Source organism: Rhipicephalus sanguineus, chromosome 2, assembly GCF_013339695.2.
Source record: "Rhipicephalus sanguineus isolate Rsan-2018 chromosome 2, BIME_Rsan_1.4, whole genome shotgun sequence".
Lineage (NCBI taxonomy): Eukaryota > Metazoa > Arthropoda > Arachnida > Ixodida > Ixodidae > Rhipicephalus > Rhipicephalus sanguineus.
Window position 1 is genome coordinate 141,720,520 of NC_051177.1, and position 25,552 is coordinate 141,746,071.

The following is a 25,552-nucleotide window of genomic DNA, read 5'->3' on the forward strand; positions in this document are numbered from 1 at the left end:
TTTTTTTTCTTCTTAATGTGCGCAACAGCTGCGACCGACACTGGTGGAGGTAGCGGCCAGGGGCGTAGCCAGAAATTTTTTTCGTGGGGGGGGTTCAACCATACATTATGTATGTTCGTGCGTGCGTTTGTATGTGTGCATGTATATATATGCAAGCAAAATTGAAAAATTTCGGGGGGGGGGGGGGGTTGAACCCCCCCAACCCCCCCCTTGGCTACGCCCCTGGTAGCGGCAGACAACTACGCCACTGAAGTGGGCTGTTGTGAGCTCATAACAGCTTACACTGCCAAATAATGTAAGGTACATAGAATACTAAGTATGCAGTATACACCTTATTTTGGTTAATAAAGGATGGGGGCAAAGGCTTTCCGATTTGCCCTCAGGACTATTTGGTTCCTTTTCTCATAATTGTGAGCTCAGTTTTGAGACAGGAATGAGAAAATTAAGCACCGTTCCCTTCTTTGCGATGAAGCTAGCAAAATTGTTTTCTAGAGTTGTAGATATGAAAAAAAAAATGAGCAAATGCATGTTGTAGCTAAGAAAGCAATCTTTAACGTATAATCATTAAATACATAAATTTATTACTTCGCCATGTTCACCCAATTGATGCTATCTTTTCTCAAGAGATTTTGGAGCTTCCTCTGCATGGTGTCCACATGCGGTAAGTTTGCACAGACTGTAAATGCAGCTTATGTTCAGCAGTTCAAACAAGGTAACACTACTAGGGTGCAGATGTGAGAGATTAATGAGCTCACAGGGGCTCTACTTAGCGATGCTGATCTCCCTGATGGTCTGGCCCCCTCTCTGAGCAGACTGCAGACTCCAATGGCCACGACTATTCTCCAGAAGCCTGGTGACTTGGGGAAGAACGATGTTACTCTACATACAGCTAGGCAGCTTCCACTCCACTGGTAGGCGTTCCACAGAACCCGAGAACGTTTGGTGCAAACAATTTCTCGAAGACGAGATGTCGAGCACACGTTCACGTCGGCTGCACATGACCAGCCACTTCCTTCCTACCCATCACCTAAATCCATTGGTGCCTGCCCGAGTTAGGCCAGTCTCTTCCTGAAAATCATCATTGCAATGGTGAGCATTTGATTTGCCAACGATGTCGGCTTGTGAGCATTGTTGGTTGACGGTTAGATAATTGCTGGTTGGTTTGCCAATCTGAACAGGGAAAGAAATTTTTAGATTGAAGAACTGAAAAAAAAATTACACCATCTCCCACTAAGGGGGACCATGAGGCGATGCGAAGCCGCAGCACTTGCACAATCGCATTCTGTTAGCGTTTGCTGGGCACGCTACCGACCTCGCGTCATGGAACGCGAAGAGGGACGCTATGCACGTCGTGTCTTCCCTCTAGCCTGGCCATTAATTCTCACAGGGCGAGTGGGGAACACGGTCGACAGGCGCGCGAGAAGGGAGCAGCGTAGGAGAGGAGAGAGAGGGGGAGGAGATGCACATGCGCTGGTGCTCATCGCGGCATTGCGCAGCATGTCGAGCCAGTGTTTCAGAGGAGTGGAGAGGGGGAGGGGAATGTGGAGATGAGGTGTGTGGAGAGGGTTTGCGCATGCACAGTAAGGGTGGTCACGCCGCACACCACCACCACCACCACCACCGGTTTGAACTCCGTTATAAGATGCTTTGCATATAAAATTCGTCCTCATTGTCAGCCTGACTGCCCCCACTGCAGGGCAGAGGCCTCTCCTATGTCTCACCACTCGTCAATCAACCCGGTCCTGTGCTTGCTGTGGCCGCATTATCCCCGCAAACTTCTTAATCTCATCTGCCCTAGCTTTCTGCCTGCCCCTCGCGCACTTGCCCTCTTTTGGAATCCAGCCTGTTGCCATTAATGACCAGCCCTTATCTTGCCTACGTGCTACTTGCCCTGCCCATGCTCATTTGTTCTTCTTGATTTCGACTAATACTTCCTTAACACCCATTTGTTCCCTGACCTAGAGCAGTGTGGGTCAGGGAAGAATTTAGACGGATTAACGTTCTTGTAACTTTCAACATAATTATACGTACTCTGAAACTGCCACCTTGAAAACTGGAATATAGGAGTAAAAATTGCTGAAACATGTACCAATCTTATGATATACATCCGACACTACAGTACTAGCTGAGAGCGTACAAAGCTCTTTCTAAAGGTAAAGATGAAAGCGAGAAAGGTGTTCTTTTTCTAAATATAAAGAAGACTAATGTTATGACAACAGGTGAAAATAAGCGTATTAAGACAAATAATGATGTAATAAATGTTGTAGAACATTACATTTCCCAAAGATCCAGAATAGCCACTGAGTGTAGCTCTACAAGAGAAATACAGCAAAGTATCATATTAGGAACGAGAGCAATGGATGAACTTTCAATGAATATGAAAGACAAAATTGCCGTAAAACCAATGTTCATCTGTTAAAGGGACCGACAAACAGTCATAACGTGCGATTAGATCCTGGTAAAAATGAAGACAGTGAAATATAGTGACAGATTCCAGCATCCTTTTCGCCTTGCGAGTAGGATTTATATGTTTAAATCGTGTTTGAAAGTAACAAAAACCGGTATGTGGCACAGCCTAGCGGAAGAGCCTTGAAGCAGGATTATGAAGACGGTCACTTTGCTGTACGTAGTCTGATGCTGTCATGCGCGCCATAATTGGTCCTCAAAGTTAGAGTATGTATATTATTATCTATCCCCCCTCTATTTTGTGCTGCTTACGAGGTAAAAGGAGTTGTACGGTGAGAAGCGGTGCTGCCTTCGCGGTAGCCAGTGGACAATGTCGAGCTCACGCATGCGCAGCAAACCGCCGCACTCGATCATGAACCGCTCTTGCACTCACTGTTTACAGCATGGGTTGTCACTTGTGTTTACGATTTCATATTCGCCGCAGCTTGCAAAATTCTTATTACAAATGTTTCACGGCGTTTTCCAAGTTACCGTTCCGTGATTAGACACTCTCACCGGTAAGCTTTCCGTTGCGCTAAAGAAAATGGGCACCATAAGAATTTGTTGTCAGTCCCTTTAAGCTGGCTGATCTTTTCACGTCTGTCCCCACAAAAAAGGCAATGCAGAAGGTAGCAAGCGAATACAGCAGTTCGCTTATTTTGGCGATTTTCGGACATTTTTTAAAAAGGCCTGTATATTTTCTAACAGCTTCTAACAAAAGAAACATTATCACTGATCATGTGATTCATTTTCTGAATCTTCACGAAACGTTCAGCTCTGCCTATCCGAGTGCGGCCGATGTAGTATGGCCATCACTCATGCATTAGTGCATGTTGTAACAATGTTCTACAAGGTTTTACTATGTACATTGTTTATGAAGACCCAAACTAGTGCCCATAAGTAAAAGGAAGCGCAGCAGTTCGGAGCGAACCGAAAGACGGCCGACCTTGTGAGCCACTGGCCTCAAATGCCGCTTTCTCTTCATGCCATATGTGTTGCCCGCTCGGTCGAAGCTCCTGTGTATGCAGGGCTGGCCGGTGCACTCTTTCTGGCTTCGTCTGTTACAACAGTGCCATCAGTGTTTCACTAGGTTCATGACACCTGCGTTGTAATGAGCAATGGCAGTTTTGTGTGTTGATATTAACTATTACTGAGCGAACTTGCATAGCACAGCACTGTTGTACTTGGCTGCTTGGCGAGTAAGGCTGTTGTTGGATGCGTTAGTCGGGAAGCAACACAACTATTTTTGACCGTGCCTCAAGTAGTGTACGCAACTTGCTGTTAAGGCCAATAACTGAAACTTGTGCCATCACTAATGACACTGCATAAGTGAATTTTGCATTTAGTTTTAAGTTGATGACCAAAGCACCAAGGTCCACTCCTCTCATTAGGCGGTTCTCTATTTGTTGATAGGCAAAATAAAGGTGCAGATTGTTGAATGCAAATGGCAACCGCCTCAACTGAACATGTTGCTTCGTGAATGCGAATTGCAGACGTAAAGAAAGCGTTAGAGTAACAGTGCTAAGTCTAACATCATAGTTCTGATCACATGAAGCGAGATGCTTTTTATGTGTGAAAGCGCCAACTTACCGGTGACTGTGTATATAAGAGTGGTGCTCACTCTTGGCGAAATTCTGGGGTTGAAGTCTTTGTAGTTGGCCATCAACGTGTATGGATCGGCACATTTTTTTTATCTTCGAAAAAAAGTTGTGCATACCAAAGTGCCGGCCTTGTGGCCTGCACGTGTGTCGCAGCTCTCCGTGAACTCGTCATGCAGCTTCACATTCCATCTTTTAGTATGCCGGTCACCTAGTATCTGTGTTTGCAGAGACTACTGCATGTGCTCCCTGTGTTGTCACATGTAGAGCAGCAAGAATGGATCACCACCTGTTAGCAATCACCCAGTTGCCTTCCAACAGCTGATTGCACAGTAGCAAAGGTGCAGTTTCATTTCAGGCAACCTAAACAGCTGATGGCAAATGTGTTACCTTGTCCCCATGCAATAGACTGCTCTGCAAAAGAATGTGATCCAGGCAAAGAGTGATTCGTATGCAAGTATCGTGGCACTAAGTAACCAATATGTGGAAAGCATTTGTACATTACCATTGCCTCCAATGATGCAAAGTTCACACCAAATTTGAACGGGTGCCAACTGGCCTAATCATTGTGCAAGCTTTCAGTGCTGCTGCTGGTGTTTTTACAACAAGCGAGGATAATCACAGCCGAAGGAAATTTGAAGCTCCTACTATGGAAAACAACACAAACCTGTGTAGCGACGCAGAGAATACACTGCAAGACTGCCAGCGTTCTATTGATTTACATTACTTGTACAGTGCTTAAATGGGTTGGTGAAAGTAATGTAAAAATAGTTCATTACATTTTAGTAATTGGGTCACTGTAATCAACACACCCTTCAATAAAATTATTGTAACGAGTTGCACTATTTAATAACATGTACAAGTCTTCCTGGCCCCAGCCATAGATGACCACACACATGTGGCAAGTGGGCAACCATGAGCAGCAAGTGCTTCGTAGCAGCCCCAGCAGAGCTAAACGAGAAGTGCCCTCGATCACAGGATGTGTGCAACCAGGTGCAGAAAAGGACAGCACTTGTTAAATTAAAAATTCCGTTCTGAAGTTGTGCATGCCAAAACCATGTCATGTATGTCAAGAGGCAAGCAGTAAACTAGGCAGTCTTAGAATAGCATACGCAAAGCTTTGTATTAGCTTTTCGCACAACTGCACATGCTTCGTACGCTAACTGCTTGCGGGCTCCCGTTAAGTGACGGAAATAGCGGGCCGCAAACGCACCTGAATCAAAGTACGCCATCATCTTTGCATTTTGCTCCTACCCATACGTGGCCGGGATCGAACTCTCGACCTTATACTTAGCAGTGCTACATCATAGCCACTAGGACACTCTGGGGGATAAGACTGCATGCCAAGCCATCATCCTCCTCTGCTCACACTCTCATCAAATCTCATTTCTAAGTTAACAAAACAACACAGCGATGGCAAAAGTTCACCAGGAGTGTCCAATGGGCTATCAATGCTAGTAATAAGGCCCTAGGCCACTTAGAGTCAACCTGGATATGCAAGAAAAAAAAAAACGTACAGTGATCATAAGTCTGAGTGTGCAACTAAACAGACACACTGTGCACTACACCAAATTTGCCACTGTATGAATGTTTGCTTAAGCTATATGTGTAGGGCAAGTCCTCTAGTGTTTCAACATTCTAGCGGGGCAGATGGTGCCTTGTCGGGCCCAAAATTCCGAGGAGCGGTGAACATGCAAACTGCATCCTCCACTTGCTCGGCTGTGTGCTACGGCACTTGCAGGCATAAGTTTAATGGTTAACTGCAACAGTTGTCACAATAAAAGTCATAATAGAATGGTGGACTTATTTCTGGCTCTGCTCAAAAAGCAGTTACAGTTGGAACGAGCCACTGGGCATTGAAGTCATGATGCCCTACCACACACTTGCACTTTAATGCAAAAAGACAAGCTGCATCTGTGAATCTTCCAAACAGCAAAAAAAAAAAAGCAATAAGGGCTTTAAATAAAGGAAAAACAAAAAAGGGAGCTACTATCTAGTGATGACAGTTTTTGACCTTCATTGTGACGGTATGGTTTTGCGTAGGCTCCAACACTTGTCTCAGTTCCTTTAAGTCCCTTGCCCACTTTCCCTCTGTGCACTTCACCATTTAGTGTCAAGTTACCTGACCTACACAGCTATTTGAGTGTGCCATTTGTAAAGCTGGCAGTGGTACAGATAAGGGCCTTCGCCATAGGCCAGTGCAATGTTCAAATGCACTGTTCCGGCAGCCACAGACATATTCTCAAAAATTGCAAAAAGGTGTGCCTCTGCAGCACCAGAGGAGAGTCTTTTTAACTGTTCAGGAATAATTCTATAATGCATGAATGAATTCTGTGCACACTATTACCGCCACTATTACAGCCTCTACGCATAAGTGTGCTGCACTTATGTGTGGAAATATTTGTGGCAAAAGCAATATGCACTGTTCGAGATGTAATGGAGCGATTAAAGACAATGGCACAATGCAAGCTGAAAGCTCCAACGCAAGTGAAATTGAAGTTTTCTAGCACTGTCTTGTGTATCTAATCCTGGCTTTGTTTTGTGTAGCTATGTTGAGATTTTCATTGTTAATTACAACCTCTAAAATTTTACAAAATGAACACTCAATGCACATTAACGAAACCACATCTGCTCTTTAATGCTCGCTTTGGACAACAGCATCTCTGACACATTAGCAGGTGACTGAGGCACAGGCAAGGTTGTGTGAAATTTCAACTACAGAAAGCACCACTGTCCAAAATTTGTGATGAAGAGGTTAACTGCACATTTGTCTGACGTGAACATGCTGCCGCAGAAATTTTGCAAATAAGTGCATTAATAAGGAAGTTGCAGGGAATAGAAAAATCATTTCGACTGGTTTCGGTTTCCCGTTTGGCATTTCCATCCTTCCCCATCGCTCAGAAGGGCAGGCACAGCCCGTTGTGATTACACCCACGTCAGCAACACTAACACGATGCCAGCAACTGCATCGTAGGCACATAGTCAACAAATGAGCAAGGCTTCCCCCACGTGTTGGTCATGTCGGTTGCTCGCAGGCCACGCGGTGAGAAAATGCGCTGCGAAGCACTGACGAGGCAAACCAATACGTACACGACAGGCGTGACAACAGTGCGGCAAAAACCACCTCACCAAGAGGGCTAAAGCATAGTATCGTGTTGCGGAGGGCCAATCGACGAGGTCAGTGCTATTTAGCGTTGCCCATGGCCAATATCACGTTGCTCCGGAGAGAGAAGAGGAGTGGTCAGGCACAAGAGAGGGGCACAGGAATCGTTTTTCAAAATTGGGCATCCGCGAGGCGTGCAGTGCCACAATATTCACAAAATGTGATCGCAGCTTTCTGAATGAACGACTGAGCTCGTGCGAAAAAAATCTGGGCCTGTTCACTTGAACTTTTAACAATGAGTGGTGGTGAGTTCACCCTTACATGTGGTAAGGCCTCCAAGAGCCAGTGCGCTGACGCTTATAACGAAGGCAATGTTGGGACTCTGCTAGTGGTGCTTCTGTGTGGAGAGGCATGGCTGGCATGTCACTGCACGTGGTTCAGCAATGCAGAGAATACCAGCAGCTGAAAGCTCCAATGCAAGCGAAACTAAATAGTGTAGGAAGCACTAAATAGTGTAGGAAGCAATACAATTAAGCTGAGCCACAATTTCCAATTTCTCTTTTCAGACTGCACCCAATGACAACGGAGAAGCCAGTGATTAAAAAAAGAACACATCGCTGCCGACCTTTGTCCCGCTTGTGCTTGGCTGACATCAAAACCACACAACAGATTGAAGACAATGAATTAAGTTTATTATGACAGTTATGGAAGTGCATTCAGTGGCCGATCACGCCTGCATTTTCTTCCCACGTCACAGTGTAAAATAAGAACACAAGTAAAACAATAAATTTTTAAAAAGCGCGAAATTGCTAACTTTGCAATTTTTAATTCTGTACACCTCGGCTGCAGCAAGCAACAACGTTGCTGTGTTTACACACGAGCAATTGCCATTACACTTCTAAGTCGGCTGGCTCTCTCCAAGCCCCTTCCGGCTACTAAAACGACCCGCAAATGATAAATTATGAAGTTACCTTTATACATTGCAATATACAGCTGAATTCCTGGGCAACACTCCCCTTTGCTGATTGACATGTACTACATCGTCATAAAGATACCATAAGAAAATTCGCACACAAGCATGTGTGCTTATGCACAAACCAGGACACTATTTTTAAATACATTCCAAACGCATGTTGCTGCAACACTTCCACATATTTTAAATCACATCTGTGCTATCCTGTGCATGCTGCAAAGCAAAACCTGCCATACCTGCAGAAGAACACAGTGAACAACATTTGTTAGGCTCAGAAAAATTGATGCTCGTGCCATTTTATGAGTTCATCATCATCACGCACTGGTCCATTCATAAAGTTGCTACAATTGAAACATTGGCAAGCAAAAACAAATTATTGTGTCCGGTGCTGCGCCTGTATTAATACTGCAATTTAAAACACAGAGCTTGTGAAAGTAGCTACCACACAACATCAAGGAGTCTTTCACATTCTGATAAGGCTGTAGAAGGTGAAATCAGAACCAATGTTTTTTACACAATATAAATTTTTTTTTTCCGTAGCAGTGGCCATAAGTAGTGCGTAAGCTGCTTTAACATTTGCAAAAAAGGGAGCACTACTGCATTTATGTACATCCCAAGTACACCATTACAGGATACCTTCATCTGTCTCACCAAACTCCAATATGGAGCCCACTCAATTTAAAGGCAAGGACTTAATTAACTACTCAGCACTCTTCTTCGTGCTCTTCTTTTCGCTCTTGGCAGTGCTGGCAGACGCAGCAGTGGCGGCTCGTCGATTAGATGTAGGCAGAAGAATTTCCAGTGTTCTCGGCTTGCGCTTGTAACGAGTTGGTTTTAGTCTCGGTGTCCTCGTTGATGGTGTGCTACCGCTGCTGCTGGCAGCGGATACTCTGCTGCGCACGGGCGTCTTCATCAATGTTGTCACTATCTTGAGGCGCTGCTGCCGCTTCCTGCAAGAGGCCGCGGGAGTCCATCGCGTCTGCATGCGTTCAATCTTTGCGTTAGGGTTTCACACTGTCAAGCACAAGCCACATGCACATGCTGGCAAGTGAGCAAACACAGGCACAACCTGAAAGGAGTGGTGCCTTGGGTGACCTTCACCAAGTATGGCAAGCAAGAGCTTGAATACTGTGATAACCACAAGTGCATCAGAAAATAATGAGCATGTTAACGCAGCATTTTGCTGACAAAACCTGTGCATACCAGTCAGGTGGGCAAGCATAGCGCTACACAGGAATGTTACACAGGCTCTCGTTTCCCTTCCACCATTCCTGTGTGACCAGTAGCAATGAGGTAAAACAAGTTGCACCGGAGGTTTCGAGCTGAAAGCTCCTCGTTACGCTTTGGACAATGGCAACAGCGCAGTGGTGCCTATGCAGTGACGTAGTAGGCAATGTTACTAGAGACAGCAGCATGAAAACCTGAAGACTACCAGCCATTATCCTCAAGCCAGAGAAGCAGTGCTTGAATGCATCAGAAGTCTCCGGAGACACAGCTGCGCTGCGTCAGTTTGAGTGAGAGAGCAAGATTCACCTAGTTGAAAAGGAGCGCAGCACCCTGGCTAAAATCTTCAAGGTGAGCTGCAGCTGGACAAAATGCTTCCTGCGACTGCGGGCGATCATTCTCAAGATGCCAAGAGGCAAGATTAGGAGTCCACCGGTGGAAATGTGTGCGTGGGTCTTGCAAGGCATGGAGGGTGCCTGGTATCGCTTTTAACAGAAGCTTCGAGCAAAGCGGTGTCTCAAAATCGCTCAATGCCACTGGGGGTCAACTGTTAAAAGACGACACCATCGAAGTTGAAGCAGCAGAAGTAGGCCGGAAGTGCAGCAATTCCAGTGGGGCTTTCCACAACGTGTACATGGACCAAGATAGGCATGTAAGTATCTATGCTTGCCACCACCAACAGACAACAGACCTCTTCCTTACAGTTTCACAGGTCTCCTTGCAATGCACATTCACTTAATGAATGGAAACACCAGTTATTAACTTTTACACTAGAGCTTGTGTTTAGGACAACGTTTCGGAATGACGGCCACACATGATGCATTGGCTGGCAGGACGGAAAATGTAGACATTTTCCATGTCATAATACAAGTGAACTGTGGTTGTACATGCCATATGCAAAAGAAGCGACTACAGCGCTAGTTAAAAAACTAAATTTCCGAGCGGTGTGTGCCCACAATACAACCATTATGAGGTACACCATAATGGGGGACTTTGGATAAATTTTGACAACTTCGGGTTCTTTAATGTGCACTTAAATTGAAGTACGTCGGTGTTTTTGCAGTTTGTCCCCATCATTTGCAGCCGTCATGGCCAGGAATCAAACCTGCATCCTCATGCTTAGCAGCTCAATACAGTCAAACCCCGTTAATACGTACCCGCTTTAAGCGTACTAACGGTTAAAACGTAGTTGTGACGAAGCCCCGACCGAGTCTCATAGAGCCTAATGCATTCGCTGACCGCTTAAGCCGTAGTGCTTCGTCCTACGCCTACCAGTTAGTGCGTACCCTGCATACCGTGAGAACTTTTCGGGGCATAAAATTTTGCTGCACCGCTGAACTTCCGGACGCCACAATGTGCCGCCAAAGGTTTTCCGTCTTTTCGAGAACTGCGTAGATTGGTCGATCACTGATTCCGACTTCCGCACGATTGCGGCGATGCCTTTGCGGGTAAGCATCGGGAAGAACGAAGGTGAGGCGGCGGCCACTGACTAACGCGCCAGCATGACTTATCGCTGGCAACCTTATCACAATAGGTATCTTCAGATATCTGCGCGGGCACGCGTGCGGCGCAGCACTACTTTAAGCCTGCTGCACGGCTTTAATAGGCGACAACCTGCACGCGCTGGGCCGCCGATCCCTGCCGCGTCGTTGTGCGGGACCGTGTTCAAGCGCGCGCCGCTTTGTAAAAACGAAAGCAGCTCGCTGTTGCGGAGTTGAGCGTTGCTGGTCACGGGCGACCCGAAACCTCGTTGCATTGACGCTACCACGCTAAACACAAGCGTACGGCACAGCAAGCGTAGCGCTGTTGTAATTATACTGCACGCTTTTATTGGGCGACCACCCAAACGCGCTTCCGTCCACTGGCAGGACCGCTAGAGCGTCGCGAAGTCAGGGAAGTGCGCATCGCTTGCACGAAGTTCGTCATCGCCGCGTTAACAGAACGAGCTACTCGCCGCATCTGTGCACGGTCTGGAGCGAAGTGGGTACGAAGAACACTCCCAGGACAAATGCGCGCATGCAGTACGGCAAGCGGCCCGGCAGTGACTGCGTGAGCAGATAGGGCGACACGCTGCACGCAACAAGCCAGGAGACGATCGACTCCACGCAGCCGTACCGCGTTTCACTGGAACTGCGCCAGTTTTCATTTAGGAGCAGATCGTAGTACAGACGCACGCACATATATCGCGGAAAGCCGACACTGTCCGTTCTGTCGCTATGTCGGTCACTGCTTATACAGGACCCTGCAATAGTTCCGAAATGCTCCTTGGCGTCGCCACCGCGCACTATCGCCCACGAAACACAAAACCTCTATAAAAAGTCTTTAAAACGTTTAAAACCTCTATAAACCTGTGCGTAGTTATGCGGCGTTCCCGGCAAGTACGCATTAACGAGTTTCCACTGTACATCAGCTGCTAAGTGACGGTGGGGCACGAACAACGTGGGCAAACCCGCCTCACTGTAAAGCTAGCTTTACTATTCTGAAAAGGATGTGTTACAGCTGGAAATTGGACCTGCTTTGAGATGATCTGTATCAGGGTGCCTCAGGCACACTTACACGATCATCTTTTTAACAGAAGCAACCATCGCACCAATGTGTGCAGTGACAAATGCAAAGACTCGACAAAAATCTGGTAGATGCACAGCTGGTAGATGCACAGCCATCTGCTCCATTCCATGCATACGCTGCCTCTGGATTATTCAACAGCAGAATAGTTTTGTATTGCTTTTCGAGAAACACAACTTAAAGGCTCTCATGAAATGGCACACAGTTGATGCCCATCGCCGTATGTACACCAAGTTTTAACAACTGGTGTTACTCGTTCGGATACCTGCACAGCACCGAGCAACAGATGATGTGGCAGAGTGTGACAAGTGAAGTTATGCATGTCAGCTGCGATTTGCATCTATTTTTCGAAGTCGACAGGGAATGCACCATTTGTAAACAGCAAGGAAAAAATAGAGCCTATTCAGCATCTTTAATTCTCATTAAAGTGCCTAAAAGGAACACAAGCAAGATACTGTGCAAGTGCTTGGTGCAGCAACGCAGTCTTGAGAAAAGTAGCACGCCAGTGACGTATATGCCATATTGGAAAAAAAATTATAGGAGAGCAATGCCCGTACTGATTTAGAAATCATGATGCATTTGCAGTTTTGCAAAGAAGCTAGAACACTAGAGCAGCAGCACCATGCATAATCAAGGTACTACTTGTCATAGCACTGAGAAATCAGCATGCAGCCTTTGCAAGCACAGAGGAAAGTAATGCAAAAAATGACATGCATAAAGTTTTCCTATAACTGTTACCCTAGAGGGAATTCTGGCACTAGTGTTTGCAACCGCCGTAAGCACAGTGGTTCAGCTAGCATGGGAATGATGGTTAGCAACTTCAAACCAACTTCAAATGACTGATCATTTTTAAGAATATTCCATCATAAACGCAACAACCTGCAGCATTTATGCATGCTTGCAGATAGCCTTCCTTGTTTTTTTGAGCTCTTGGGGACCGCAAAAAACTAATTCAAGCTTTTTTTTTTTACTTCGTCCAAGTGGGCAAATCGCCACAGCCACATTCAAAACAGCTCTGAAGACCTGCCAGTACACCTCTATGAGGCACCTTCCAGGATCCCCACGCTAACTGCCAAGTGAAAGTTTATGCCACCTTATGAAGGCCACCAACACTAGCAAAGTACGGAAAAATTTACAGCCCTCTTGCATGTCCGTGCCATCATGTCCGTTCCTTGTGGTACCAAGAAACATTTTGAAATGAAGACACGAAACGCAGCGGCCATGGTGGCAGACCGGATGTCTTATCCGGCTTTTCCCAATTCATGTGGAGCGTTTATACAGCAATATTCTACTGCATGAAAGACTCTGCTGCCTCACTGAAACAAGATACTACATTCGCCACATGGAGCAGACAGTTCCTAGCTAATTGTGGGCAGCATGTCACCTACTAAGGTCACACGTTCACTGAGGGGGTGCTTGGTGTACCACACACACTAATTTGCTGTGAGGGTGCTCTTCTTACCAACTCCTCTCCCGATCACACGCGGGTGCGGCAATGGTGAGATGCTTTTGTTCTGACAGGCAACACATCTGTGCAGCACACTTAGTGGTCCCAATCAAAGGCGGTAGCAAACAGCAGTGCGGTGTGGGTTGTTTCCTAATAAAGACAGGCAGTGTGCTTACAACAGTGCTTCGCCACGTGCAATACCAAGCAATTGTGCAATGTAATGTGGTTGTCAGTGGTGAAGTCCTACTGGTGTGTTCGTTGCCTGCCACTGTCACGCCTTCGTGCATTTCTGGTGCTTATTTGTAAAGGCACTGCTGCTTTCGTACCGAAGTCAAGCACTGATTGACTGGCCTATGTACTTACGATAAAAGTAATACATTTACGGCACTTTAGGATGTCGGTCACACCACGAGTTCAGGTGCGCAGCTAACCTTTATCCTGCAAAGAGTGATCACAGTACAGAATAACTGTGAGCACAGCAAACGACAAGTCACTGTGGCTAATTCAATCCTGCGATGACTGGGTCGGGGATGCGTCGTGCAACTACATTTTAACCACTCGTGTAATTAAAATGAACGCATATTAATGAGGTTTTACTGAGAAGGCATGTGTATAATTAAGAACTGCACATTATGCTTTGTGGCAGTGCCTCTTCCGATTCTTAGTATGCTTCATCACATAGTGCACTGGCAATGTCGCAAGGCGGACTTTTGGGATCCACTATGGTTGTAAATGGATTGGCACATGACAGAGGTGGTTTTAAGCTGTGAACTCAGCAGCACTCATTGCATCAATTGATGCTGTTTCGGATCTGCAATCGTAAAAGAAGGTCCAGAAAAATTTTCAAGCTCGAAATTTCTCATTTTCTTATTATACATTGTCTCTATGGGGCATGTGGCAAGGCCAAGACAGCGCCTGGATTTTCAGGCATGTCTGAAAAATTGGTAGTTGACTGTACTAGGAATGTTCCAAAATGGGTAGTGCTCAAAGCATGGTGGCCATGACGAAATTCTGGCATGTGTCGCCTAAAAAGGCACATTTCAACGCGGAAATTTGGGCTAGTTGGTGGGTGTGGAACTTGTGCATCTTGGTAGCGCAGTGGAACGAACACGAGAGAATGGAACAAGTAGACAGGACGGGCGCCCGTCCTGTCTACGTGTTCCTTTCTCTTGTGTTCGTTCCACTGCGCTACCAAGATGCAAAAAAAGGCACAGTCTTCACGAATGCTTCAAGAATGGGTTACCCAGAGGGAGTCGTTAGTAAGGCGTTGCCCTGGTCGCTAAATAAGCCAATAAAAGCAGATGCAGCATAGGAAACAAAGTCAATTCTTAAAAACAGAGATCACACAGATTTATGTATCGGCCATCATTCCCTCAACTGGCTGAACCATTGCAGAGCCAGAATTCCCTGAAGTAAATTTAGCAGGAAATGAGGAAAACAGGCAAAACCTCACTTTTTTGGGGCCTCCTCTTTGCCCGGAGCTGGCTCCGCATCGGCTGGCTCCCGCGATGGCTGGCTTTTATGCTGCTGGCGGTGCCGCGTCACAGGAGGCGAGAACACAAACTCTCCTTTCGGCGGTGTAGACTTGGAGCCTGCAATTGGTGTGTCAACAGTCGGGCAAGTTTTCTCAGTTGATTCATGGTGTGTGACTTATTGAAGCTATAACAGGACTAAAAGATGCAGTAGTGTAAGGTTTCAGATCAACTGCAACCACCGGGAGTACTTCTACGTTCCCCTAAAATGTGTATTTTTCTTTTGCATTGAATTGTACTGTGGATAATGCAGTAAGGAATTAAACCAGCAACCTAATGCCCAGCAGCATAAGCAACAGTACAGCCACTTTGCCACTGCAGCGGGTGAGGCACACTCTTGCAAATGTAACAGGAAAAGCCCCTCGAGTACGATTTTCTGCTAAAATAACATGTTTCATGCAGGGAATAAAACACAACCAGAAACCTAGTGCTGGTTGTTTCATGGTGAAGTCAATATTGCCACAAAGATTTCACATTTCGATTTGGCCAAATGCTGTGTACAATTTTAACAAACTGCAGCAGCTGACGTGTTGCAAAGTAAGGAGATGTCCCAACACAGTTCACGCTAAAGAGAAATTCAAGAACACCAAAAATCGCTACATGCCATCAGTCTTTGCCTGGACAAATACCTTTTGGTTCAAACATACATCAGCGGAAGTTGCACTTACAACAGCTGTCCCGCATATTACATTCTGTCCGGGGCAGTGTGAAGAGATCTGATCTGTTGGTGGCAGCACGAGGGTGCCTGTCAATGGCACCCAAGTATTGCTGATATGATAGCTACTGGCACAATCGGAGAGCGTATAAGTGTCTGTGGCAAAAAGGTTGGCACTTGGTTATATGGGTATTTCAATCGTTGGAATCAGAGAGTTGTTACATGTGATGGATCAACTCAAAAGCCGTGGGCAGCTTGGACATCACTGCTAAGCAACAAAGGTACAAAAGACGAGTACAATGTCAATGAGGATAGTAAGTTAGGTCCTACAGTGAAGGCAGCGCAAATACATTAGCACAAAAATAGTTGACGTAACTTACTTTCAAATAATAAAGATTTCATAACTTAGTGTCAAATGCTAATGTCACTGTTTGCTTACCAACAGCAATAGTATTTTACTAGTTACATTACAGTAAGCAAGATAATGCAAACACTTGTAGTTCAGGATATTCACTACCTGCCTTGATGAGAAGCTTGACAGTTTACTTCATATCACTAAAGTTCATGTTCTTTCTTAATATTCAGCACTACAATACATAGCACTTGTAGCAATTACTTCAGTTCTTTTACAAGGTACAGCACACATCATTCGTAAAATGTAAAATTTGTAATCAGTTTTCATAACAACGACGAGCTGGCTAGCGAGATGTAAATACATTCATTTCGGAGATGGATCTCTTTCCACAGCGTTTGTGACTTGCTTTCAGAATAACGCATCAGTTTCAATACCTTCACAACACTATCTCAATTTGTGGCTTAAAGGATTCATTTTGCCCTATTTGGAATGAAACCTTCAATTGCCAGTCACAGCATATGCCTGATCATTTCAGAATCTCTTCAGCAATAGATTTATATATTTGTTTGTTCACTAAAAGTCAAGAGAATGCTTTTTCAGTGGGATTGATACGATGCTCAGGCAAAGCCAATATATTATGGTGCCTTCCACTCACCCTTGTGAGCAATCTCCATTGGTTTGGAAAGCTTGAACCCCTCAGCATCTGGAATGTATGTTTGCAATGTCTGTACACCAACTATAAACATTCACAGCAAAAGTGTTGTAGCAATTTACCCTATACTTGGCATAGGGGTCTTAAGAGTTCTCATATATGTAAAACACTGCACATTTTTTGGGATGAACGCTGCTAAGATAAAGCGTTTATTAAGATGAGAAAACATACTATAAACGAATCAAATTACTTGCACGCTCTTATAACAGCAGTTGAGTGGATGACCTCATGGGCTCCAATGAAGCTGAAGTAGTGTGTTCCTGCTGCGTTGGCAACACCGCTGAACTGTAATAACATTCCGAATTTTTCGCTTCAAGAACTTGCAGTAAGCTGGTATAGGCAAACGGAATCCTTATTTTTCTAGTCTTTGAGAGCAATGAAATTTTAGCATTTCGGTTGTAAGAACAAATGAACATTTTCCAAAGTGATGCTCTCAAGACTTCGTAAATTACTTCCATTTCCATGGGAACCAGTTATGTAAATGCCTTAAGTGTGGTTACACTGCAATTTACAAATGCAGAAAGTGTTCTTAGACTCGCCTTGTCTTAAGTGATTGCTTGCACATGCAAGAATAGTGTGTTCAAAGTGTGTGTACTCCTGCACGAAAGTGTATGGCTGTTGCTAAGCAACCAAACTGAAGGCCTTTGAAATGAGCATGCAATGCACTGTGATACTGAAGAGCAGAGAGTGGAAGGACTTAAAAGAGTGCACCATAGCAAAAGGGAGAGGGGGAAAATCACAAAGACCTTGGAGCGCATGTGTCCACTTTGGAGCAGCGGGTCGACAGGGGAGGGAGGAAGTGCACAAAAAAGCGAGACAGCCCGGCAGTGCATGTGCGCTCTGCACGGCGATGGTCATAGCGGGTGAACGCACTGGCACGAGGCGCTCATCTTGCACGTATTCGTCGCGGATACAAAAGCTGGGCGAGCCGAGATCGGTTGTCACGTGTGGGCTGCCTTCCCGGGCGCCCAGTGTGGGATGTCGCGTTATCTGGTGTTTTGAAGATACAAGATACGTTGGTGCAAGAAGCAACGTAACGCGACTACAGTAGACTCTTGTTAAACAGAACCTGAAGGGACCAGGATAATATGCTCCGTCTGAAGCTCCGTTTACTGAGAGATGAACAGGAACACAGTATTAAGTACGAAAGCAATCATATTAGAGGCGCTCTGAGCAGAAATTCCATTTAAGAGATTTCCGTTTACTCAAGGTCTGTGGCACCTTTACAGCAGAGCTGTTATGCTCGAGGTTGGCCGGGTGTCGTAGATAGAAAATGATCATTATCATGAACCAACACGCACTCTCTTCTTCATTGTCGTCTTCTACTTCGCTCCCAGAACACGGGCGCCCATTTCTGGGGCATGAGATGCAATAACTCTGATGGGCGAGAGAACAAGTACAGAGAGAGAGAGAGAGAAATTCTTGTAAAGTAAAGTAGAGGGGATGGGAAAAAGAGGTGAGGGGGGTAAAAGCCTAGCCAAGCAAAAGATTGCCTTTGTACTTAAGTTTAAGGGGGACACGGCTTGTGGAGACCAAAAAATCGTCAAAGAAAAAAGTGTCTTTTTTTTAAATCATATTATTGAGATCTACAGCTATTATTTCGCACGTAAAGCCTAACACAAGTCTTATGAGATCAGTATTTCATATGTAGTTTAGATCTGTGCAACGAGTACGAGCTGAGTGTTAAATGTCTTTGGGTCACTTATTCAGCTTGTTGGAGTGATATCTCATGATCTAGAAAAGCTAGAGCAGTAAAACATCTTTAACATAAAGCCCAAGCTGTGTATCACAAAGTGCTGAGAGCAGAATTCTCATTTTCTGCTCATAGGTCCTTTAAATTTGATTTTGTTTTTGCTTTACGGTAGTCATGGTACAAACAGTGAATTTCGATCAACTGCAGAATGACTAGTTATGATTCGATCTAAAAACTGCTCACAGCATTGCACTTATGGCATATTGTAGTATCTAGCTATCTGATAATATGCACTTTCTGCTGAACGGCTTTTTCCTATTGTCTCCGGAAAAAATAGAGAGGCAGCTTTGTGTATCCCATAAACCAGTTTACCTACAAGAAAAATTACTGCATATTTGAAATCAGCATGACAAACTAAACAAGTCTATTTAGTTTCATCAGGTTTGGACATAATATACAGGAAATATCCCCATACGCCATGTCCCCCCTTAAAGACAGTAAAAGTGCACAGAATGACAAGGAGGAAAAGACCAACAATGACAATGCTCACCAAGCTCTGTGTCAGCCTTGCGCTTGGAACGACTTCCCTGCTGCCTTGAGGTGGTTGGCTGTGGCTCCCGTTCCTCTTCGGCCTCAGGGGCTTCGGCAATCATGTCCAATGCCACATTTCCAGAGACCCTGCGGCTGCGCCGTGTAGCCAGAAGCAATCGCTTTGGTGGTGCACTCTGGCCGGGCTCAGCTGACACACTTCGGCGACCCTTCCGCGTAGAGGGCGCTGTTGGGCTTGTTTCAGCGTCGCTTTTGGTTGGCGAGGTGTCGACTTCGGCGATGGTCTCGAGAACTCTGCGCCGAGCACTGAGTAGCTTGGGCCTCTCGGCCTCGTGCTCTTTTGCTCCCGGCTGCTTGTCTGGCGTCAGGCGGGAACTACGCCGCGTTGACACCGGCAGTGGCTCTTCCGCAACGTCTGCTGATGAAGAACGCTTCGGTGTTCTCAGCACCCTGCTACTTGCTCGCTTGGAGGGAGTCTCGACCTTGCTGGGTCCAGGTACCGGTGACGACTCCCGTGCAGCAACTGCAGAAGATGAAGAATGGCGCCGCTGCCTCTTCTTCGGGGCCTCTGCCTTCTCTGGGCTTGGTGTTTTCGCCTTTCCAGGACTGCTTAGGGGTGATCCCTGTGCAGGGCTTGGTGTACGGGCAGTTCGCCCAGGCGGACTAAGCGTTGCCGATCTTTTCTGCCTCGTGTCGCTTGCTCTAGTGCTGGGCACCACCTTTTCGGGTGTCTTTCCCATATGGCCAAGCGTGCTTGCCTCAGCAAGACCGCGCGTGCGCAAAGACATTTTCAATGGAGTTGAAGCCTCGAATGTCTTCTCTTGGAGGCTATGAACTGCTGATTTCGACTTGGGGCTGCCCGCTACAGACGGTTGTGTCGCACGCTGCAGTGCCTTTTGTTTCGTAGGGCTTGGAGTGGCAGATTTTCTTGTTGAGTGGCGCATTGGTGTTCTTGCAGGACTAGAGGATGACTGCCTAGTGGGACTGGGTGACTTCTGCCTCTCAACATCATGTGATGGTCCTGCTTTCTTTGAGCTGGGTGCTGCAGATGTTCTGCTTGGTCTAGGTGTCGCTAACCTCTTTGCCGGTTCACCAGCAGCAGCAGAAGTGGCGACCTTTCTGGTGCTTTTTGCCTTAGCGCTCGGTGTTTGTGCCTTCTCTTTAAAACTTTGCTTTATGCCCTTCGGGCTTACCGAGCTTGCTTTCTCCCGCTTCCTCTCAAGCGAGCCAGCTAGCGCTTTGGCCTTTACACGGCTGTGCGGCGTCGACGGTTCCTCACTGGCAGCCCGCACCTTCCGCTTGGGTGCGACTGCAATTTCGGGGCTTGTATCCGATTCACGGCCAGGTCCCGACCTGGTGGCAATGGCCGGTGGCGGTGGTACGGATGGTGACACAGTCTCGCTCTTTCTTCGTGACCTAGACTGATTTGCCTTGGACGCCTTGTTCTCCTCTTCCTTCCACGTGGACCTTCGTTTCTCCCTCAAGTTGTAGGAGGAAGTCACAACCATTTTTCCGGGGCTCTTGTCAAGCTCAGCCTTGTGCTTGGGTGTCCTTAGGGCCTTTTCTGCAGAGCTGTCATGCCCAGTCTCGTGTTCACCACCTCTGGAAGACGAATGCTCTGATGATGCCACAGGTGAAAGTGGCCTTTCAGAGAGCTCTGCATCACCCTCTGAATCACTTTCCACATCACTAGCTACGGCAGTGGGTGCTGGCGGCTGCTTCAAGGGGGTGACGACCAAAAAAGAGGATGTAATTTTGCCAGGTGATGACGCCTCTTCCTCAGGCAAAGTAGCCCTGTCGCCACGCCCTGACCCTACTACAGGTGGGCTGTCTACAGCAGGGACAAAGCCGTAAGATTCCCCAACAGCCCTACTTTCCGGCTGTGCCGGAGTTGCTGGTGTGTCCGGTGCCTGGAGATAGTCTTCTGGCTTTGGCAACGACCCCTCCTCTTCCGAAGGGCAGACTGTGTAGCCTGGAAGTGACCGCTCAACGTGCACTTCCTCCACGTCGAATGCTGCTGCCACCGGCCCCACTGACGATTCTCGTGGCATTTCGAGTGGTTCGGTGAGCTGCGTAGTGGGCACGCTGGTAAGCTCTGTCAGCACTACGTCACCCTCCTGCAAGGTGGTTTCGCCACAGCTCCGTGACCAGCTGTCCTCCGGACTTTCGATGCGGGTGGGAAGCACTTCTGGAAGCGCATCTGAAGAGGCATCCGATACGATGAAAATCTCGTCGTCGTCTTCTTGCTCAACTTCAGAGTCTTCAGAGCCTGAAACAAACACACACACAAAAAATAATGGGCCATCCAGTAGAAACAAAAAGAAAAAGAAAAGAAGCAATAGCCTCTTGTGCTTCGTGCAATGCATCATCTGGGCAGCAGCCCTTGGAGCCACTTCTATGCTTTGGGAAGTGGATCCCATATCCTGATGCTCAATCTTGAGATTCCTGTACACATAATGCTCCCCACGCCTGATATCAAACACACACAGCCTCACTTCCACTTAATGCAGTAGGACATGCACATCCACATCCTTCCACTGATACATGGCAATGAGCTACAGAGGGCGCTGTGTGACACACTTGGGACAAAATTCCAGAACATTTAACACTAAAGGTATCTGCAAACAGACAGCAGAACAAATGAAAGAGCGCATTCATGTATATCCTTGTTGGAATACCCCTTTAACCACATCCCACATTAATGCATTCCAACAGTGTCTTATTTCAGATGGATGCATTCCACCAAGGCACGAAGGGTTAGGCGCTACCAGTAGAAAAAACATTCCGCATAATCCCGCAAAAGTGTTGCAAGTAAAGTTCACGTGTCCGCACCCGGCTTTAGAAATTTGCAGCTATATTGTTGTGTCTATGAGCATATGGACTATTTGTGATGATCTGGGGTTGAGAGTTCACAAGTGCTTTTGCCTTTTGCACCAGACGGCATTAGGTTCCCACTGAAGAGGCTCCTCTCTCTGCAATAATATGCTCAACAGCTAACCGTCCGTGGCGGCAGCTGAGCCTCTGAGAAACCGTAAAGTTGGCTTCCGTGCACAACATACCCTTATAGCAGGACAAAAGCTACATGCAGCGCTCAAACCTTTAGCTGCAAGACTTGTGAGTGCGAGGCACTGGCATGCATTTTCCATGCAGCGAATGAACAGCGCATTTAGGAATTTGTCAAGAACACTATTTGGAGCGGAGAGTGCCTGCCCCTTTGCAATGCCTGTGCGATCTAATTCCATGTGCAAAGCTACTCGTGCTAAAGCATCACCTCGAACCCTTGAAGGGACTCAATGTCACAAAGGAGCACATGGGTTTCGGGAGATGCTGTTGTGGTGGTCTACGAATTAATTTTTACTACTTGGCACTCTTCATTGCCTCTCCAAAGCATGGTACTACATTAACATTCTGTACCTATTATAACACAGGCATTGTGGTTGGGAGCTGAACACTCGGCCTAATGCTCAGCAGCACAATGCCATAGCCACTGAAGAATGAAACACAATGCCATAGTGAAGGAACTTGGGGTCTGCAAGAAAACAGACCTCATGGTTTTACAAACTATTTCCGCTAGAACTTAGTGCAGCATGTTTTCCTGCTCTTTAGGGAAGTTGCGAGAAACAAAGATAAATCAATTTCGGACAGAAAGGCATATAACGTTCAACTAATTCACCTTCAGAGGCGCTGATCACAATCACTTCTTCGGCAGCTCTGGCTTCCCCCATGATGGTGTGTCCCTTGGAGGTCGCAAATGCTGGTAAGCGAAGGGACATTGCAGACTCCTCGGAGTAGGGCTGCGACGCATTACTTTCGGAGGTGGTGGCCGTGAGCACATCATCGACCACCCTGACCTCGGTGCTGGTAGCGTAGCTTTCGGTGACCGAGAGCGCTGGCATAGGAGGCAGGGTCACCGAAGACTCCTCGGAGCACGGCTGTGACACATCGTCCGCCAGCTCTGTTCCGTCGTCGCCTTGCAGGGGCGTGGCTTCCACTGGTTCGGCGGACATCGCAGGCTCCTTTGAGAAGCCCCCTGGCATCTGAGATGCAGCCCTTTCTTTGGGAAAAGCTGCTGGCCCTCCACTTGGCTCTGTGGTTATTGATGAAAGCCGCGGCACATCTTCACCTCTGAGTCCCATCTCTTCGCCTTCATCGGCCAACGGAGTCCCGTCCAGATCATCCTCGTCAGCAGTCTTGTCCTGTGATGTGCAGCGGGAGTAGCGTGGATGTTACAATGGCACGAGTGGTCCCTAAGGAAACTAAAAACACCACGCTAAATGCGAGTCACATGTAGATAAGGATTAAAAGAGAGAAGAAAAAGAGAAGAGGGAAGCCACACAAAGTGCACAGAAATATTGAAGTATCTTGCATTACTGTAGTTACTAATGTTTTATTCCAATGTGAAAGTTGGGGCAAGTTTTTCTACTCTTATTGGAGCAAGTTTGTCTTAAAGGCGAAGTGAAGGTGTAAGTCATGTATTCCAATGAACAGTCAAGAGTGGATTCAGAGTCACTCCGTGGAGAAGAACAAGTGGCTCCGCGAAAATTGGCAACCAGAACTCTGCGTGACGCATCTCCTTCCGCCACCCTTTAACACATTTACATGCTCAGTGACACCTACCTTGTAGATAAGCTGTGGCAGTGTTCAATGACAGAGCTAGATACAGTAGAACCCCGATTATACGACTTTGAGGGGACCGCTCAAAACAGTCGTATAATCGAAAAACGAAGAATATAGGCAGCAACACTCAGCCTTGCCCTCAAAAAAAAAAAAAAAATCGGGTACAGACTGCCTGAATGAGCCCACGGTCCCTGCACTCCTCCAAAGAAGGTAGATTAAAATATTTCTGAAAACGGCAGCTAAGCATTTATTCGAAGGAGGCGTGAGAAAATCTTTATTCTCAACTGAAACCGCGTTGGCAGCAGCCTCTCGTCAGAAGAGTCAGATACAGTGTTATCGCTATCACCTAATGGCGACAGAGCATGTTTTGTTGCAAGTTTGAGTAGGACGATTTCCTGCGTGACTGAGCTGTCCGTGTCATATTTGTTATCTTTTGAAGTGCAATTGGTGATGCAACACCGTTATTATGAACACTCACATCAAGGGAAAGTTACTGTTCACGCTGAAGATAGCTGCTTCGCTTTTTTTTTTTTTTCGTGCTCAAGACTTGACTGAGAGTGCCACAAACAAAGGGAGATCTTTAGCTGCATGTCGACCAGGAGAAGTTTCCACAGACCGAAAATGTGAAAATGTCCGGATCTCAAAGATGAGCTTGACTATCTGAAGCTACTCCGTGTAGAATGAGCTATTCCACGTAACAGCCTTGGGATACACACACGATCAAGGCGTATCTAAAAGCGATCTTAAAGCCAGGAAAACTGGATCGCAGAAGCACAAGAACTGCCAGGAGAATAAATTTCCCATCCTAGGAAGGCATACCATACCTGTCTCTCTCTACTTTTTTTTTAATCTTCAACCTAGAGGCACGCAAGTTTTAATTTTTGCACCCGCGAATATTTGGCCGGTGTTAGATTAGCGTAAAAAGGCGATTTTTTTTCTCGGATGGTGTTCGAGAGTCGTCGTTAAATGCGGGGTTGGCGTAAACTTGCGTCGTATAAACAAGGTTTTGAATACATTGTTTCTATGGGGGTTTTGCGAGGACCCAACCGATTCGTCGTCAAATGCAGGTCGTCGCGAAACTGCGGGGTGTTTAGTCGAGGTTTCACTGCACCTAGTTCTGGTTTCCTGATCCCTTTTTTCCTTAGTGCGCCTAGTTCTGGAGTTCGCATAATCTCAAGTTTCAGACACACATCAGAGATGAACAGTCCAGCTGGTTCGCAACGTCTCATGCCTGGAGCAGCATAGGTAGTAGGCAAGCACTATGAAATTCTTTCAGATGCAAGTAAATATTAACTCTTTTCAAATAATTTCGCCTGCGTTTTTTTTCACTACACAAATTTCAGGTTATATGTGCGTTTTGCACTATCTTTCGAGATTCATATCACCGTGGCTTTACTGTACTACATATATGGTCACGGTAGAGAGCAGCCTGTTTACTTCTGAGAAAAGCTGCACATTTTTTTAAAAATTAGTGGTATCTGAACGAGTCAATATTACTTCATTTGAATTCACGAATAATTCAAACTGTATGGGCCAGTCCCAACAAAGTTGTCTGACAGAAAAAAAGCTCGTGAATTCCAACTCTAAAAACTTCCCAATGGTCATTTCTAACAGGTTTCTCAAGCGCACAGGAATTGCCTTCAGTAAAGAAGAAAAAAAATTCATCACACTGCCTCTTGCATAAATGTGTCCCTGAAACTTCTGGATCCAAAGCTAAGCATGCATGCAAACTGTGGAAATGAAATCAGCAGCCATCTCGTCACACCCAGGCTTTGTACCCGCTGTGGACTAGCTGCCGGATGAAGAGCGCCAGCTGCCTAGGTGCTCAGTGGCTACGACAGTAGCCATGAAAGAGCATAAATGCATGGTGCGGGCTGACTTGCTATTTGCTATTACCCCTACCCCCCCTCCTTCTCATCCCTGCTCCACCAGGCATATGCATTTCCACTTATTCTGCCAATTTATTCTTTTCCATTTACTCTGCCCTTTCACTACGGCAGACTCGCCTACAGACGGCAGAGCATCGTCAATAGCTCCGTGCAGCCATCATGAACACTAGTCGACACTGCCTTCGCCTCTTGGTC

At 46.4% G+C, this 25,552-nt stretch overlaps 1 protein-coding gene across 1 annotated transcript in view; it reads right to left on the reverse strand.

Annotated features, from left to right (window-relative positions):
* Positions 1-7,816: 7,816 nt before the first annotated feature.
* LOC119381923 (mucin-5AC) overlaps positions 7,817-25,552 on the reverse strand; it is an 82,652-nt gene continuing 64,916 nt past the window's right edge. The window contains exons 13-17 of the mRNA XM_037649674.1: positions 22,525-23,047; positions 18,853-21,120; positions 16,553-16,600; positions 14,809-14,947; positions 7,817-9,069 (exon numbers count right to left, since the gene is read on the reverse strand). Coding sequence (XP_037505602.1) covers positions 8,820-9,069; positions 14,809-14,947; positions 16,553-16,600; positions 18,853-21,120; positions 22,525-23,047 — 3,228 coding nt within the window. The 3' untranslated portion in view covers positions 7,817-8,819. The remainder of the gene's footprint in view (positions 9,070-14,808; positions 14,948-16,552; positions 16,601-18,852; positions 21,121-22,524; positions 23,048-25,552) is intronic.